General features: G+C 38.1%; 1 protein-coding gene across 3 annotated transcripts; it reads right to left on the minus strand.

Moving 5' to 3' along the window:
- Nucleotides 1–1,364: 1,364 nt before the first annotated feature.
- Nucleotides 1,365–7,898, minus strand: LOC102458217 (uncharacterized). 3 transcript variants are annotated; one of them, XM_025187742.3, is made up of 3 exons: nucleotides 7,768–7,786; nucleotides 6,451–6,492; nucleotides 1,365–2,398 (listed from the first exon to the last, which is right to left on the minus strand). In XM_025187742.3, the coding sequence occupies exon 3, from the start codon at nucleotides 2,282–2,284 to the stop codon at nucleotides 1,622–1,624; it is 663 nt and encodes a 220-aa protein (XP_025043527.1). In that variant the 5' UTR covers nucleotides 2,285–2,398; nucleotides 6,451–6,492; nucleotides 7,768–7,786; the 3' UTR covers nucleotides 1,365–1,621. The 3 variants fall into 3 exon arrangements, with proteins under 3 accessions (XP_025043527.1, XP_025043528.1, XP_025043526.2); XM_025187743.3 differs by lacking the exon at nucleotides 6,451–6,492 and having other exon boundaries at nucleotides 7,768–7,898; XM_025187741.3 differs by lacking the exons at nucleotides 6,451–6,492; nucleotides 7,768–7,786 and adding an exon at nucleotides 3,279–3,437.
- Nucleotides 7,899–16,830: the final 8,932 nt, after the last annotated feature.

The following is a 16,830-nucleotide window of genomic DNA, read 5'->3' on the forward strand; positions in this document are numbered from 1 at the left end:
TAATTCAGTCAGTGCTATGGGCCTGATGGATGGTCAGTTGTTAGAATGGTATTTTGCCTATTGTAACTAATTTGGCTGTTGTGGGGTCACAAACCATGTTAACCCTAAATGTAGGAATTGTAAAATATGACCACCAATGCTTGCAGCAGAGACACTATCATTGTAAAGAATCTCTGATGGACAAGCCTTTCCCGTCCAGAGTCAAGTGAATTGAAAGGGGGGCGGGGGAGAACAGAGCTGAGCTCTAAACCAGCACCCCAGGCATGAGCTTTACGACTGGTTCACCCTGTTTCTCTCTCCCCTCTTCCCCTGTACTAATGATAGAACTAACACAGGCTCTCTATGGAACCTCTTTATTTTCTGCTGGCCTGTGCTGTGGGTCAAGAGCTGAAATCACCGAGAAGCTGGAATCACAGAGAGCTAAAATCACTAGATTTTGCCCAGATCCAAACTCATAAGCAGCAGGTGGACAGCAGAGTGTCTGGTAGGAGGAAATGACCAGCAGGAGCAGCTAGTAGGAGCAGTGACCAGTGTCCCATGGAGTGGGTGAGATCCCTCCTACCACCCCCTCTGGGATGGGAAGTGAGCTCTGCAAAGCACCTCTGAGCTCAGGTCTGCCCTGACCAAGGCAGCAACAGTGGGTGGGGTACAGGGAAAGGTTGGGCATGTGAATGGGACACTTACATTGCTGTTCTTGTGAGCCTGAAAGGCAAAGGACATTGCTCAATCCACTCGAGCTGGGACGTTTACTCATGGTTTGGTTATGAGCTACGGCTGATCCCCGAGTTGTGAATGGTCGAGTTACAACCATTTGCATTTAAGACCAAAGCTCCCATGAAGCGGTTGTAAAGGCGGTTCCCGAGTTATGTATGCGACCCACGCTTATGAACAGCGTGGTCATTATGTAACTCAATGGGGTCCGAGTTACGAACAAATTGAGTTATGGCCAAGTGTTTGGTCCGTAACTCATTCGTAACTCGGGGAGAGGTTATGTCTGTGGTGTTTTCCCAAGTTAATGCCATGTTACTTCATTCCCTTTTTCATTAAAAAGTTTCTTTTTAATGCACAAACTCTGTGCTTGCGAGTGGGGAAGCATTTCCTCTCAGCAGCACCCAAGGGTGTGTGTGAATTTCCCAGGTTACTGGGTGGGGGTTTGAGCCAATTCTGTGTGGGATGGATGAAAAGGAACCCCTAGATATTGAACCCAGTCCTGACTGCAGCTGGCACTGCCTAGCAGAGGGGTTACACAAGTATCAACAGAATATAAACCCACTAACAGCACATTCACCTCAATACTCAAATTGTATTCTTCCAATTGTAAATAAAATTGAACTAATTTATAAATAAAACAGCAGTCTCATGCATCACATTCCACACCTCCAGCAGGACTTTATTAGTTTCTGGGATCAAGAATGCAGAAACCTAATTTCTTTCAGCATGTGTGTACTTTCTAGGTCTTAGTACAGAGCCCAACTTACTTATCTACAAACAGTTATCTCCCTTTGTTCATGATGTTCTTCTAGTAGGCAAACTGGACCATTATCTGGTTGCAGTTTTAAGTCACCATCCTGCATACAGTTCTTATTTCTCCTGCTGGAGATACTTCTATTCCCAGATGTACTTATTCCTCCCCATGAAGTACCTTCTTCAGTTCTTGAAGGGCTTTCTTCTCCTCATTGAGGGCTTCCTTTTCCTTTTGAAGGGCCTTATTTGCCTCAAGGAGAGCCTTGTTCTCTTCATGAAGAGCATTTTTTTCCCCTTGGAGGGCTTTTCTTTCATTCTGAAGAGCCTCTTCTTCTTCCTCAAGAACTAGGGCTATATCATCCTTCCCATGAGCCTTAATCAGCTCTTGAAAGGCCTTGTTCTCCTCCCACAAGGCCAAAATTTCCTCCTGAAGTGCTTTTTCCTCCATTTTGAAGGCTATATCCTGTTCCTGGAGAGCCTTGATTTCTTCCCAAAGGGCTTTGTTCTGTTTTCGGAGGGCCTTTTCTTGCTTCTCAAGAACCTTTTGCTCTTCAAAGGAACCCATTTTCCTCTCCTGGAGGATCTTGTTTTCCTCTGAAAGAGCTGTGTTCTCTTCTTGAAGTTCTTGATTCTCTTTGTGGAGGACCTTATTCTCCACACGGAAAGCCTTGTTCTCTTCCCGGAGGACTTGATTCTCTTCTCGAAGAAATTGATTCTCCTTTCTGAGATCTTGATTATGCTGCACTTTGTTCGAGGAAGGGGGAAGTGGATGGAAAGAGCTGCCGTTGTTTAACCACTTGCCATCCTTGAAGTCAAGCATTTTGTCACTTTGCTGCACCCTCTCAGGGTGGTGTGGGGGAGGCTGTATTCTGAGATTTGTTTGGCCTGTTATATCATCAGATTGAAAATGGAAGTGAAGTCTCTTTAAGCACCTCTGAAGCAGAAGGCCATGGAACACAGAATTAAACATATACCATTTAGTTATGAGTTCAAAGTACAGTAATGGTAAACATTATTTTTATACCTAGCAAATATGGTAAATCTTTCAGTAAATCTATATGGGTAAAATTATTTTAGAAACCTAAATTAGTAAATTATCCATTTATTTGGAGTAAGGTAACTGCCGCTGCTTGTATAATTTTGATTTATTAATACAGATTTTGCTATCAGTGACACCAGTATAAATCCAGATTAATGCAACGGAAGTGACTGATTTACACTTATCAAGCTGTAAGAAGAATCTGGTCCTCCTGTTAATTGCTAAAATTTACAGAAACTGATTTTATATTAAATTAATATTTTTTCATTTTATGTTCATCTATCAGTTTTTGAATGACACATACATTTTGTTCATTAGAATAACACTTATACAATATTTAATTTAATAAACTTCATGTCCTGTTGCTTAAATACTTCTGCATTATGCATTTTAAATACAGTTGTTTGCAATTCAGTAATAAATGGCGTTATCTTTAAGCAAAGGCAAACAGAATGTTAAATATAATTAAATATATTCTAATTCAATATATGGTGCCTGAATCCAATCTCACTTTAGTTTTAAAATGGTAAAAGATAAGTTGGGGATACTTTCAGTTTACTCTGGCACATGTAAATTACAGACCACAGAATCATAGACTAGTAACATAGAATTAGAAGGTATGATAATGTGCTCCCATATTTGGTATGGAAATATATTTTAAATATGAATACACATAACTTGAGTATGCTTTACGCAAAACAGGGCAAGTTACCTATTATTCAAGAGCTTTTAACCTCCTGAATATGGATATTATATTTGTATGGATGTATCTTACCTGCATGTGAAGTTAGAAATATAAAGTGCAAACCTGTTTATTAATCTAGGTCTTGTAATAAAAGTCATTAGTGGTACTTAAGGGACGTAATGGCCTGGTGCTCTAGACCTGAAGAGAGTTCTTCCCCAGGAAATTCTGTTTAAGGGATGGGAAGCAAACAATGACTGTCTTCATGTAGCTCCACAGACTCTGAAAGGATATATGAAAGCACCGGGAAACAAATAAATCTAACATTAAGGGTGGAGATGAGTTATTTGACCCAGGGCAGGAAAAAAATCAGTTCTGGTCTGAAGAACTTTACCTGAAATAAGGACTAGTGTGATAAATTATGATTTGAAACAATTTTTCTTAGTAATTCAGGCTTAGCTGGTGGGGTTTTTTAACTTAATAACTTACTTTGATCTGTCTGTCATAATTTGCAACCACTTTAATCCTACCTTTTTTACTTAATACAATCACTTTTGTTTATTATCAAATGCAGTGTAAATAATTGTTACCTAGCCGGGGGAAGGAGGTCGAAGGGGGAAGGGAGAATGAACAACTGGCTAACTCTCTTTTTTATGAGCAAACAATTTATGAGCTTTCTCTGTGTTAAACTTTTATACAGAGTAAGATGGATTTATTTGGGTTGTTGGTCTCATTAGGGCTGTTCTCCTGTATGCTGTCAAGTCCCTGTAAATGATCCCTCCCAAAATTGAGCTATTATCAGTGTCTGCATTACCCAAATGCTGTGCCTTTTCTGGGGGAGACCAGAGCTTCTGGCTTAGTGGAACAGGATGGTAAGGTGCCACATATGGCAGGTAGGTGGGCTCAGCAGTATGATCAGCCCATCAAGTGACAGTCTTGTGGGGGTCTCTGTGATCCAACCCATCAGAAAATGGAACTCTAGAAGTCATTTAGTCCAGTCCCCTGAACTCACTGCTGGACAAAGTATTATCTAGACCAAGTGTTCCCAACCTGGGAAAACTCATACCCCTAGGAGGTATGAGAAGCTTGTCAAGGGGGTACGGGGAATATTTGGTAAATAGCTAGATTATCCTAACTGAAATATTCCAAATGTTGGGGTATGTCTACACTACCACCCTAGTTCGAACTAGGGTGGTAATGTAGGCATACCGCACTTACAAATGAAGTCCGGGATTTGAATTTCCCGGGCTTCATTTGCATAAGCCGGCCGGCGCCATTTTTAAATGCCGGCTTGTTCGAACCCCGTGCCGCGCGGCTACACGCGGCATGGGCTAGATAGTTCGAACTAGCAAGCCATTCCGAACTATCTGTACGCTTCGTGAAACAAATTGTTTTCTTTGTTTGCAAATTGATTTCTTCATTATTTTCTCCATTAATGTTCCAGATTGAAGTAACACTGCCTGGTATGTAATTCCCAGGTGTTCTCATTTCCCTTTTTTATGGATAGGCACTAAATTTGCCCTCTTTTAGTCTTCTGGAATCTTTTACATAGCTAATAGCTAATACCTCAGATATTTTCTCAATTAGTTCCTTAACTATTCTAGGATTCGATTAATCAGGCCGTGGTGGCTGTAAGACATCTTTTTCGTCTAAGAACGTTTTCACACATTCTTTTCCTCTTTTAGCTTCTGATCCTACCTCATTTTCACTGGCATTCACTATTTTGGATGTCTAATAGCCACCACCCTTTCTGGTGAAAACCAAAACAGTCATTAAGCGCCTCTGCCATTTCCACATAGCATTCTATTATTACTCCTCCACCCTGCCCTGCCCCATCTTTGGTCTTTCCCTTGCTTCCAATATATTTGTAGAATGTTTTCTTGTTACCCGTTAGGTCTCCAGCTAGTATGAACTTGTTTTGTGCTCTGGTTTCTCTTATTTTATTCCTACATACTTATGTTATTTGTTTAAATTAACCCTTTGTAATATGACCTAGTTTCCACTTTTTGTAGGACTCTTTTTTTATATTTAGACCATTCAAGATCTCCTGCTTAGGCTAGGATGGTCTCTTGCCATACTGCCTATCTTTTCTGTGCACTGGGATAGTTTCCCTTATGCCTCTAATATTTTCATTTTGAAAAATTCCCAACTCTCTTGAAATCTTTTCACTTAGACTTGCTTCCCATAGATTTCTACCAACCAGCTCTCTGAGTTTGCTAGTCTGCCTTCTTGAAAGGCCATGTTTTAAACATCAGTGATAAAATATTGTGTTGCTAATAATAAGAGTGCCTAATTTGCAGCAGCGCTTGCCAGAGCTGAATGCCAGCACCTGTAGGCTTGGTCGTTCATAGGCCTCCTGCATCAATTACAAATGTAAAAAAAATAGCTTGAGCCCCAGCCCCTAATTCCTTGAGCTTTGGCACTTCATTACAAATTAAGCACTGACAAATAACTTCTGATAATAGCAATGGCAACAATAAGATGGGTTATCTAAACATAAAGAATAATCATGTGAACTCATTTAGACATTCAGACTAATTTGAGTTTTATCCATCTAAAGAATCCCAAATTTTAATAAACTTGTTTGGTTTCTGAATTTCTAGTGATTGCCAGGTCAATTAGCCATGGAAACTTAAGAGAACCAAAGGAAATATATATCTAATCTCTGCTAGAGATTGGTTTGTGATGTTTGGATTGGAATCCAACTGTCCCCACTATTCAAGGCTATTCTGAGAGATTTGTTTCAGGACCTCTAATCTCTGATCATGTGTCAGGTAGGATTAAAAATTGTAGTTTCGAAGAGACAAACAGTAGGGCCTTTTCCATCTGGATCCCAGAACCATGTCATGTTCTCCCTATGTGCATATTACTGTATAACTGTGGCACAGTTTCAAGTGAGATTCAAGATTGTTTCCATACTAGATGTACTTTTTTGAAAGAATTGCATATGTTTGTTTCATCTATGTCTGCTAATATATGTTTAATGAACTTCCTGTAACTTTTCCCTGGTTACTATCAGGCCATATTGGTTTTTTCTTGATATTACTGTGTTTAGGTATTATATCATGTTGACCATTTTGGATATGGAACACCTAACAAATATATAACGACTAATCATTTCCAATTATTATTATTTGATTTGTAAAGGTACCTCTAAAACCAAAAATAACAGATTCTTAGCTGGTAAATTAAATCAATGGGTCCATACCAGCTGAATAGCTGGCCCAAAATTTTTAACAAAGTTTAGAGAGCAAACATTACCTACCAAAGTGCTGGTCTTGATTCAATGGCCATCTGGTGTCAAGCACTGAAGCAGTCATGATGGGTTATCAGTAATGATGTCATTTAATAAAGGATAACTTCAGTGACACAATAATAAGAGACACTGGTAATCACTGACATTGGTGGTCTTCAGAGGGGACATGAAAATTGCTATGGCCCAGGAATTTGAAAGAGGGAGCTACATAGCTTGTATTCCTGAGCAATTGCTGGTGTTATTTTTTTTTAAATATAGATATAGATCCCAAGTGTTTGGGCTGGTTAACTGTGAGTCTGCAGAGCCAAAATATAGAGTGATATGACAACAATTCTTGCCAAGACCCTGAAAACATGATTTTTCTTTATATTCATGTTTAAATCTGGAATAATTACATTGATACCTACGGAGTTATTCCAGATTTATACTAGTGTAACAAAATATTTTAGCTATATATACCTTTATACTTTAATTATTAGACTAGTATTAATATTTTCTGATTTACAGATATGGATAAAATAAAGCAAATACCTTTGTCGAGCAAAGGATTGAAAAATAAAAGCTGAGGTTGTAGTTTACTGTTCATTGCCTACACTACAACCTGCTAGCTTTTCCTGATCATCACGTGCACTCTCAGCAATTCATGATAGTCAGTCTTATCCTATTTGCATATTGCTATGAACTTCAATTGCCTTAATGGAGCTTTATTAGTTTCATTCTAGTATTAGCTGAGAGCAGAATCCTGCAATGCCTGCAAATTTTTGGTGTCAAATGAATATTATGCAGAAGAAAACAGCTCCTAATATCTACCATCTGACTGAAGCAATCAGTATTTTTACACTCATGATACATTTGCTGAGAATCTGTCCACAGTTATATAGATATATATCCCCAGCAACTGCATCATGACTGAAAAAATACAAGTATCTGTGTATATCTATATCTACATCTAGCTGAATAGAGGGATAGTATGAAACTTTCAAGACCAATGAGTTTAAAATAAGATCTGAGGTTTTGGTTTCAATCAGTAACAAATCATCTCCTTGTACTGTCGCTAAGCTTAATTTTTCATATTACTAGGTGGAGGACTGAAATATGCCACATAAAGTGACAAATAATCTCTGGAAATTCAGATACACAATGCTCACTGAAGTTTTCCAGGATGATCAGCCCTTTGAGTCCCTGAATCCCCTGTCTGATCATGTAAAGGAAACAAGTAGATAGAGCCGAAAGGCAATGTATAATCTCAAAATATCAAAGAATCTTAACTTTATGGGTCAGTTTTCTCCTCCAACCTTTTCCCTTAGCTTTCTTTCTCTAACTCACCAGGCATAATTTAATCTTCCATTGTGATCTGAAAAATAATTCAGAATATTGGCAGCCCAACTAATTTGCTTCTTCTTTCAATTGCTGTTGGCTTCTTTATTAAAGATGCAGCTCCCACAGCAAAGCTATATTCTAAAGGTATAACAATGAACAGTTCTAAATATTCTATTTCAGAATGTATTGCTTAAAGAAATATTTGTCTATTTTGAAATGCAGGCTACCTCCTTCTATAACCCCAGGGCTTATACAGCAGGAAGAGGCTGGCTTCTTCCATGTAGGACAAAAGAAAAAGCGCTCCACAAACTTTATTTTTCCAGGGGACAATGAGAGAAGAATTAGTAAGGGTCTTTTGCTGGAATAAAGTGGTCTAGCACTACTGAATTCCATACCACTTTCTAGAGAGCATTATGTTCCTAAGCCCCATCAAAGAAGTATGGAGATGGCTAAACTAATCTTCACAAAGAAAAAAATTGGGAGTTAGATTTGATGTAATTCATAAGATAAATTTACAGCTGAAATCAGTCAGAAGTTCCCCTTAAACACTGATTGTGTGATGTGGGTCACTCCAATGTTCACTCTCAAGCACGTTAGAATTGGGGGTGAGACAAAAGATATCTGAAGAGGAAAAGAACTAAAGCCCCAAACCTGAAAACATGCTGAGGTGTTTTTCCCACCACAGGGATGTTAAATTTTATTATATTATGGTCACTATTTCCAAGCGGTCCAGATATATTTTACCTCTTGATTTGTAAGTGGAGCACAGGATTTCAATTATCTTGTGCTCCACTTAGGACTAAATCAAGAATAGCCTTTCCCCTTGTGGGTTCCAGATCCAGCTGCTCCAAAAAGCAGTGATTTAAGGTATCAAGAAATGTTATCTCTGCAGCCCATCCTGAGGTGACATGTACCCAGTCAATATGGGGATAATTGAAATCCCCATTATCGAGTTTTTTAAATTTGATAGTCTCTCTAATCTTCCTTAGCATTTCATAGTCACTATCATTGTCCTGATCAGGTGGCTGATAATATATCCTTACTGCTGTATTCTTATTAGTGGAGCATGCAATTACTATCTATAGAGATTCTATGGAACATTTTGGCTCATTTAAGATTTTTACTTCATCTGATTCTACATTTTCTTTCACGCATAGTGCCACTCCCCCATCAGCAGGACATGTTCTGTCCGTCTGATATATTTTATACTCTGGTATGACTTTTACAAAATTGAGGCTTTAGGATTATAGTTCTTATTGCCAGTTGTGTGGAATGTTATGCCTGGGTCTGATTCACTGAGATCTAGGAATCTGGTGGGGCATATATGTAAAGTTAATTTTATTGTGAACAAATTGTTATAATAAGTAATTCTAGGCTCCTAATATAACTTACATATTTGGAAAAGAAGGATAGAAAATAGTTAATTTGGTCAGTAAAGGGGAGCTAAGCATGATTACAATAATGTACCATATTACTAAAGAGTGTTTTGCTAAGTTTGGAATTGTACAAGTTCCAGAACTTCTTTATGCACATTGACTGATTTTTAGGTAAATCCGAGTTCAGCCTTAAACCTAAAATCCTCACTAGCATATTTGGCCCATCTGGTGTTTTTACTATTTTCATGATTTTCTGCTGATGTGGCCTGTTTTCAGTTCAGTCAAACACACCATATTTTCTTCCGAGTGGTTAAGAAATTTATGTTATTGCTTCCAAGAGACTAAAAACCTGGACTAAGACAGATCTTTTGCTCTACCTGCCATAGATTAGCTGGGTACCACAGAGAGCAAAAGTTGATGGTTCTGTACATCTGTGCATTCAATGTTTAGTGGCACTCAGCCACAAGTCTTTTTTCTGCATGACCAACTGACTAATTACCGTACTTGGCCTTTTACAGTCTCTTCAATTAATGCAAAGCACAATTGCACATAGGAGCAGAGTCACCCATACAGAACGGAATCTGGGCCAAAATTAGGCTCTGAGTCCCAAAAGCACCTGTTACAAATACAAAGAGTCCAGATGGTCTGGTCTTTGTGGGGGAAGTGTCAAGAATTGACTTATCTGTCTTTCTTACTTTGAGTTTAAGGTCATAAACATGATAGATTTGAATCAGAAAGCCAAACAAATCCAGATTAAAAAAACCAACAGCTAGGATTCATGGGGGAAACCCCCAATTTGTTTTTCTAAACCTTTGTAGTCCAGGGGAGCTCACTGTTATCATTTTGTAAGCGTGCAAAAGGGATCAGTCTATGATTATAAGGGAGGTTTTAGTAAAATTAGATGGATTTATTTAAATACAGTTGTAAATCATAAAAATATGAACCATTTAGTGATTGCAAAATTTTATAAATTAAAACTTAAGGCTCGAAGAAATGCTTTCATTCTGGTTTTCTTAGAAACACTAGAAAATACAAAAACAATACTATGCTTTCAATCTGCTTTTTACGATTATCATTTATTTGAAGTTATAACAGAGGTATTGTTGAATGTTGATTTCCTATTCAGCAAAGCAGTGCTGTGTGTTATTTTGTTTTCTGTAAAAAAAAAAAACAGAAAAAATACATATAGCAAGAAAATAGTGTATTCATATTAAATATCATTTTCAATAATATCACTTCATATTAATTGAGGCTGTGCATTTCTTATTATCTACATATCAGTTGGAGGAAAATATACAGGACCTAATGATGTGGAGCAAGCCCACAAAAGCCATTGTGACACCTCCTACATCAGACAATAGCAGTAACACAGGCTGATTTGCATTCTGGGAGTATGGACATAATCCCCATACAATGGAAGGCTTTAACTGATAGGGGAGAAGCATGGAAACAAGAAAACAATTGATTCCAGAGTAGAAAGAATGAGAATACATTGACAGGAGCAAGGGTCATAGTTTCAAAATAGGGGGATTATATGGGTCTTTACCCCAAAACCTATATCTGTTTTGTGTCTCTCTAGAATATAAGCTGTTTCAGAGACCAGAGTTTGTCTCTCTGTGTTCAGTGTCTAGCACTATGCAGCTCTCATCCTGCTTAGTGCCTTTGGGTCCTAACATAATGCAAATAAATAGGATTCATGCCTCAGCTACACAGTGTCTGTAGATGTATGTCAACGTAACATTTGCTACTGTAAAATACTTGACTGTTAAGAACATTTTTGAAGTATTATGAACATTCACTTAGTTACTGAGTTATTTCTAACATCCCTAATTATAACACATACTGTATGATTTATCCAGCATTGTTTAGGTCCTTAAATCACATAAATTTTGTTTTTCTTCATTTAAATCATATTTCTGGGATGGGCTGGGATTGGAGATGAGAGGATTAGTATGAAGGCTGCCCCAGGGAGAGAGGACAACCCTAGCTCTCTTACTGCAGCAGTTTGGAGCCCGGGGAGAAGCACCTGTCCCCTGAATAGCCTGGGGAAGGAGTATATTTTCCCCAGCTGAAGGACAGACAGCCACACAGGCAAATAGACAAACAAACAGACAAACTGTTTGAAATACATAGGAGATAGCTGTTCCTTTTCTCCACCCGTGCTCTTTGCTATCCCAATTGCATTCCAGTCCTCTTGCTGCCCCCCTCTGTTCATTCTGCAGTATAGCTATCCCCTTAACATAAAAACATAAGAATGGCCATACTGGGTCAGACCTAAGATCCATATAGCCCCTTATCCTGTCTCCCCAAATTGCCAATGCCAGGTGCCCAAGGGGGAATGAAAAGAACAGGTAATCCGAGCTTCTAACAAACAGAAGCTAGGGACACCATTCCTACCCATTCTGGCTAATAGCCATGGATATACCTATCTCACCACAGGGATGTTTAATTTAATTATATGGTGGTCACTATTTCCAAGTGATTCAGCTATAGTTATCTCTTGGACCAGGTTCGATGTTCCACTTGGGACTAAATAATATTTTTTTTCTGTTTTATGAGAAATAATCAAATTCTACACATATCCTATTGTCGTGGCACAGCCAATTATCTTGCTTTAAGTATTAATAAACAGAAGCTACATATCAAATTAGGTGGTCCTATCTCTTACCATTTAGTAGGTGTTCTTGAACAAATGGACTCATAGTGAATGCTTCATATTGTTTGTGATGGGGGTCAGCCAGAATGAATAAATGTTTGAAATTGTTTAAGTTACAGGCAGTCCCCGGGTTACGTACAAGATAGGGACTGTAGGTTTGTTCTTAAGTTGAATCTGTATGTAAGTCGGAACTGGCGTCCAGATTCAGAACTCAGCAGTTTTGTCGACGCTGGTATACCTCATTTTAAGAGGCATAACACCTTCTGTCGACAGAACTCTGTCGACAGAAGGTGTTATTGCCTGTAACATTGCGTCCAGACTACGGAGTTCTGTCGACAAAGCAGCTTGCTTTGTCGATAGAACTCAATGTGTCTGGACGCTCTTTGTCGATGGAAGTTTTGTCGACAGTATCTGTCGACAAAACTTCCGTCGACAAAACGCGGTAGTCTAGACATACCCTAACATTGTAGTGTAGACATACCCTTAGTGAGGTAATCCCTACCTTGTCTGTAGGACCAAGGTGGTAAGCATGCATGGAGTATACCTTATTCCATGCAAAATGGCTTGGTTGGTGGGGAGGAGACAATGGTGGCCTTCCTTCAAATTTTTATCCTAGTGTTTAGGGTATTCCCATGATATGTGGGAGATCCTAGTTCAGATCTATGGAAGGGGTCACATAATATTCAATTATGGGTCTTTTTCAGTATCTCCCTTTCAGCTGAATAATAAGGGGCCTGGTAAAAGACTTGGAAAGACTCTAGAATGCAATAGTGAGAGTGCTCATCTGGAAAGTGAGGAACTTCTGTTCAACTTCCTTCTCCTCAAAGTGGGGAGAAGGGAGTTGAATTGGTGCCTTCCACATTCCATGCCAGTTCCCTAGCCTCTGAGCTAAAGATTCTAAGTGCTGTCTTTCTATTCTTGTATTCCATTGAATATTCCAGGGTAAGAATAAAGGGTGATTTGAAACTGAGAGTGGAACTCAGCTATCCTTGAATACTTTCTCAGCTGAACTACTGGAAGTGTTCTCTTACTATATCTTGCCACAGGAGCATTAGTAATAGAATGGGGCCCCTTGTTCAAAGAGACTCTTGAAATACTGCTTTGTTGAAAATACATATAGCACTCCCAGGAATAAATCATGAGATTATTACACTTAAAGCAGATGGAAGCTCCTTGAATTGGTTCCTACTCTGCCAAATCAACATAACCTGTCATGAATATTTTCCTCTACATTGGCAAAAGTCAATGGGACCAGCATAAGGACAAGTGTATATGCAGATTTCTGCATACTTTGTGAATAAATCTCCAGATAATATTTAGTCTTTAGATCTGCTGCATACAGATTTGGCTGTATAACTGTACAATAAGTCTTTAACCTTCTTGACTGAGGAATTTTCATAAAAGATAGTTTATCATTTTTTTAAAGTGAGGTTTCACATTTTGATAAGATCAAGAAGCTCTTTTAGTGATCTTTCTAGGCAGCATTTTAATGAAACATAATGCTGGCTTGTTTTGTGAAAGGAATTATATATTCTAAAGTTGTAGCTCTCTATTTCCTGTTCCATGTTGATTGTATGTAAAGAACTGTTTTCACATACTGACTCTATTAACTGCATTTCTCTCTCCTTGCCCCAGTTACAATTTCTCTATTTTATTTTCTTCTGTATCTAACTATTGGCAATACTTGGAAAACTTTATATAGCATTATCGATGTGTTAGATGTAAATTCCTGAATCTATTATTATCTTATTCAATTTTTTCCCTTATGTAACTTTAGAAACACTTAATAGCACCACTTCCAGTATTACAGAAGCATATGTGATCAGTTGTCAATAACAGTCACTGGATAAAATTTTCAAGTGTCTAACAAGTCTAATTCCTATTGACTTTCAAAGAAATTTAGGCACTTAAAATGTTATTCATTAGTATTTAATTGTCTCTCTTTTGTTTCCTACTTCATAGAATACAATATGGTACAGAAAATGCTCTTTTCCTTCTTCCTTAACGATTTCCTAGGTTCTCATAAGTAAGTACTGTGAAGGGCTAACCGTTTATAGGAACTTTCTTTCCAACATGCATTTGTGGGACTTGCCCTTGAAATTCAGAAGAGTCAAACAACTGTAGCCTTTGTATGGTTATTTTGTACCTGAGTATTGAATCTATATCTCTTCTTGGAGGTAAATACTTGATGTATTTTTCAAAAGTGTTCACCTTCTTGGTACTGAGAAGATGATAAATGTTAAGTGTGGTGTTAATTACATTTATTTAACTGTCTTAGCATGTTAGGAGCTGTAGGATCAAATCTCTGGGCAATTAGGAATATATCATATACATTACTTTGTTCATAGCAAATGTTATGTAATCTAGTGGCTGATTTCTAATGGATGTTTGTGAACACTCAGTAATACAAGATCCTTTTTTTTTGCAATGGAATCCATAGGCTGAAATGTCAATTTTAGAATTATATGGACACAGTAAGTAAAATTAAAGTTGTTGCAGTGTGGTGGGACATTACTACAAGTCAGCATCCCAGTGCATTGATCTGAGTACATTCAGAGACACAGGAAAAAATGCCTGCAGGTTTGTTTGGATAGATAATGTTCCAGAATTTAAAGTGTTGAAGATGGTATGAATAAGACTATGAAGCTTTATTAAAGTAATAAAATTACATTCATACTGTCTGTTTTCTTGCTGGGCCCAGATTTTGCAATGGCACTATGTATGAGTAAATAACTGCACTCCTGAGGAGCCTTATTAAAAATCAGTGGGTGGGGTATGGACACAGGGGTAAGACTAACACTGTGAGGAGCTCATTGAAGACCAGGCTTTGGTCATATTTTATTTATAAAATGACTTATAAATTGTGAGTCATAAATGACTGTGTACTGTATGAATTATGCATCACACTGGAGTATACTAATTAATTAAACATAGGTTCTTTTCACCTTATAGTTGGGTTGAAGTGCTTTGCCTAGGTGTATTATTTAATTTGCAATATTAATCGCTTTATCTGATATCTTTGGCAGTTTTTGAAGTTGCTTTCCCCTGAGGTGTAGCAGAATCTGTAATTTTGACAGTGAGATGAGCCTTTGAGGGGTGTCTTTGTTTACTGTAGAGCTACCTATATGTAGCAACAGACACAGGGAGTCAACTGTAAGAAAACTGAGTTTTGAAGAGGTAAGCAAGAGTGGCAATCCCGGAGGTGAAATTTGTCTTCTCTGAGTTGCAGAGCACCAGTACATAACAATTACTTAGCTGCTAATTTGAGCCACTGTGTGTCCTTTGTTCTTGTATAGCAAGGTTCAGTACCACCTGCAGATTAATACTCCAGGATTGTAATAATAGTTCATCATGCCCCTGAGGAGCTGTTTAAAATACATTTCTATCAGACCATTATTTTTACAGGTGCATTATATAAGCAGACTTATTTGTGAAAGAGTCTCATGAAGATTGATATCAATTACTATACATTACAGGCAATCATTTGCAGTCTAGCCAGGACATCCTAAAGTAGAGAAAGCAAGTAAGCTATGTATCAGAGCAAGAAGTTATGAAATATATTCTATGAGACAGTACAAATCTTTTAGTCATTTGTATCTTTAGTACACCTCCTAACTAAATGGCTTATATTTAGAGCAGATCAGATGAGGGGTTCTGGTCAGGATATACTATGTTGTAGTGTTTTTTGCACATGTGTCCACTATGGGTATATCTCCTTTCTCCAGTTCCTTTTTCACCATGTACAGCTTCGGCCTCCTCAGAATATTTACATCATGTTCTTATTTATATAATCTCTATTGCATTTAGCTTTTGAGACTGGAAACCTTCCTGAAAATACTGCCGTACCCCTTTTTTGCTATCTATGCATCAAGTTTATTAGGTCATAATTCAAAATGATCTGGACAAATTTGAAAAATGGCCTGAGTTAAACAGGATGAAGTTTAATAAAGACAAATGCAAAGTGCTCCACTTAGGAAGGAACAATCAGTTTCACAGATACAGAATGGGAAGCGACTGTCTAGGAAGTAGTATGGCAGAAAGGGATCTAGGGGTTATAGTGGACCACAAGCTAAATATGAGTCAACAGTGTGACGCTGTTGCAAAAAAAGCAAACATGATTCTGGGATGCATTAACAGGTGTGTTGTAAGTAAGACATGAGGAGTCATTCTTCCACTCTACTCTGCACTGGTTAAGCCTCAGTTGGAGTATTGTGTCCAGTTCTGGGCACCACATTTCAAGAAAGATGTGGAGAAATTGGAGAGGGTCCAGAGAAGAGCAACAAGAATGATTAAAGGTCTAGAGAACATGACCTATGAAGGAAGCTGAAAGAATTGGGTTTGTTTAGTTTAGAAAAGAGAAGATTGAGGGGGGACATGATAGCAGTTTTCAGGTATCTAAAAGGGTGTCATGAGGAGGAGGAAGAAAACTTGTTCATCTTGGCCTCTGGGGATAGAACAAGAAGCAATGGGCTTAAACTGCAGCAAGGCAGGTTTAGGTTGGACATTAGGAAAAAGTTCCTAACTGTCAGGGTAGTCAAACACTGGAATAAATTGCCCAGGGAGGTTGTGGAATCTCCATTTCTGGTGATATTTAAGAGTAAGTTAGATAAATGTCTATCAGGGATGTGCGAGTCAGTACTTGGTCCTGCCATGAAGGCAGGGGACTGGACTCAATGATGTCTCAAGGTCCCTTTCAGTCCTAGTATTTTATGATTCTATGCTGCTGTTCAGATTTTTTTTAATCCCTTTTCATTTTTTGTTCAATTTCATTACACTGTAATTTAAAATGTCATGGTCCCATTGACATTTTCTGGAGGTGATTAAAATTTCTGACTGTTTTGGACTTTTTCTGTTCTGGAGTTAGTCCTCATGGCTTTTGCTTTATTTTCCCTGGTGTAATTGCTGCTAAAACTGACTTGGAGTAGAATTTTCAAAAGCACTTAAGTGACTTCATAACCTAAATTCTAGATGTTACATAGGCACTTAACATAAAGAGCAAAAGTCTTGAGCTCTCAAGTGTCTAAATTGCTTTTTCTA

The sequence above is a fragment of the Pelodiscus sinensis genome, chromosome 1 (assembly GCF_052426305.1).
Source record: "Pelodiscus sinensis isolate ZL-2025 chromosome 1, ASM5242630v1, whole genome shotgun sequence".
NCBI classification, from domain to species: domain Eukaryota; kingdom Metazoa; phylum Chordata; order Testudines; family Trionychidae; genus Pelodiscus; species Pelodiscus sinensis.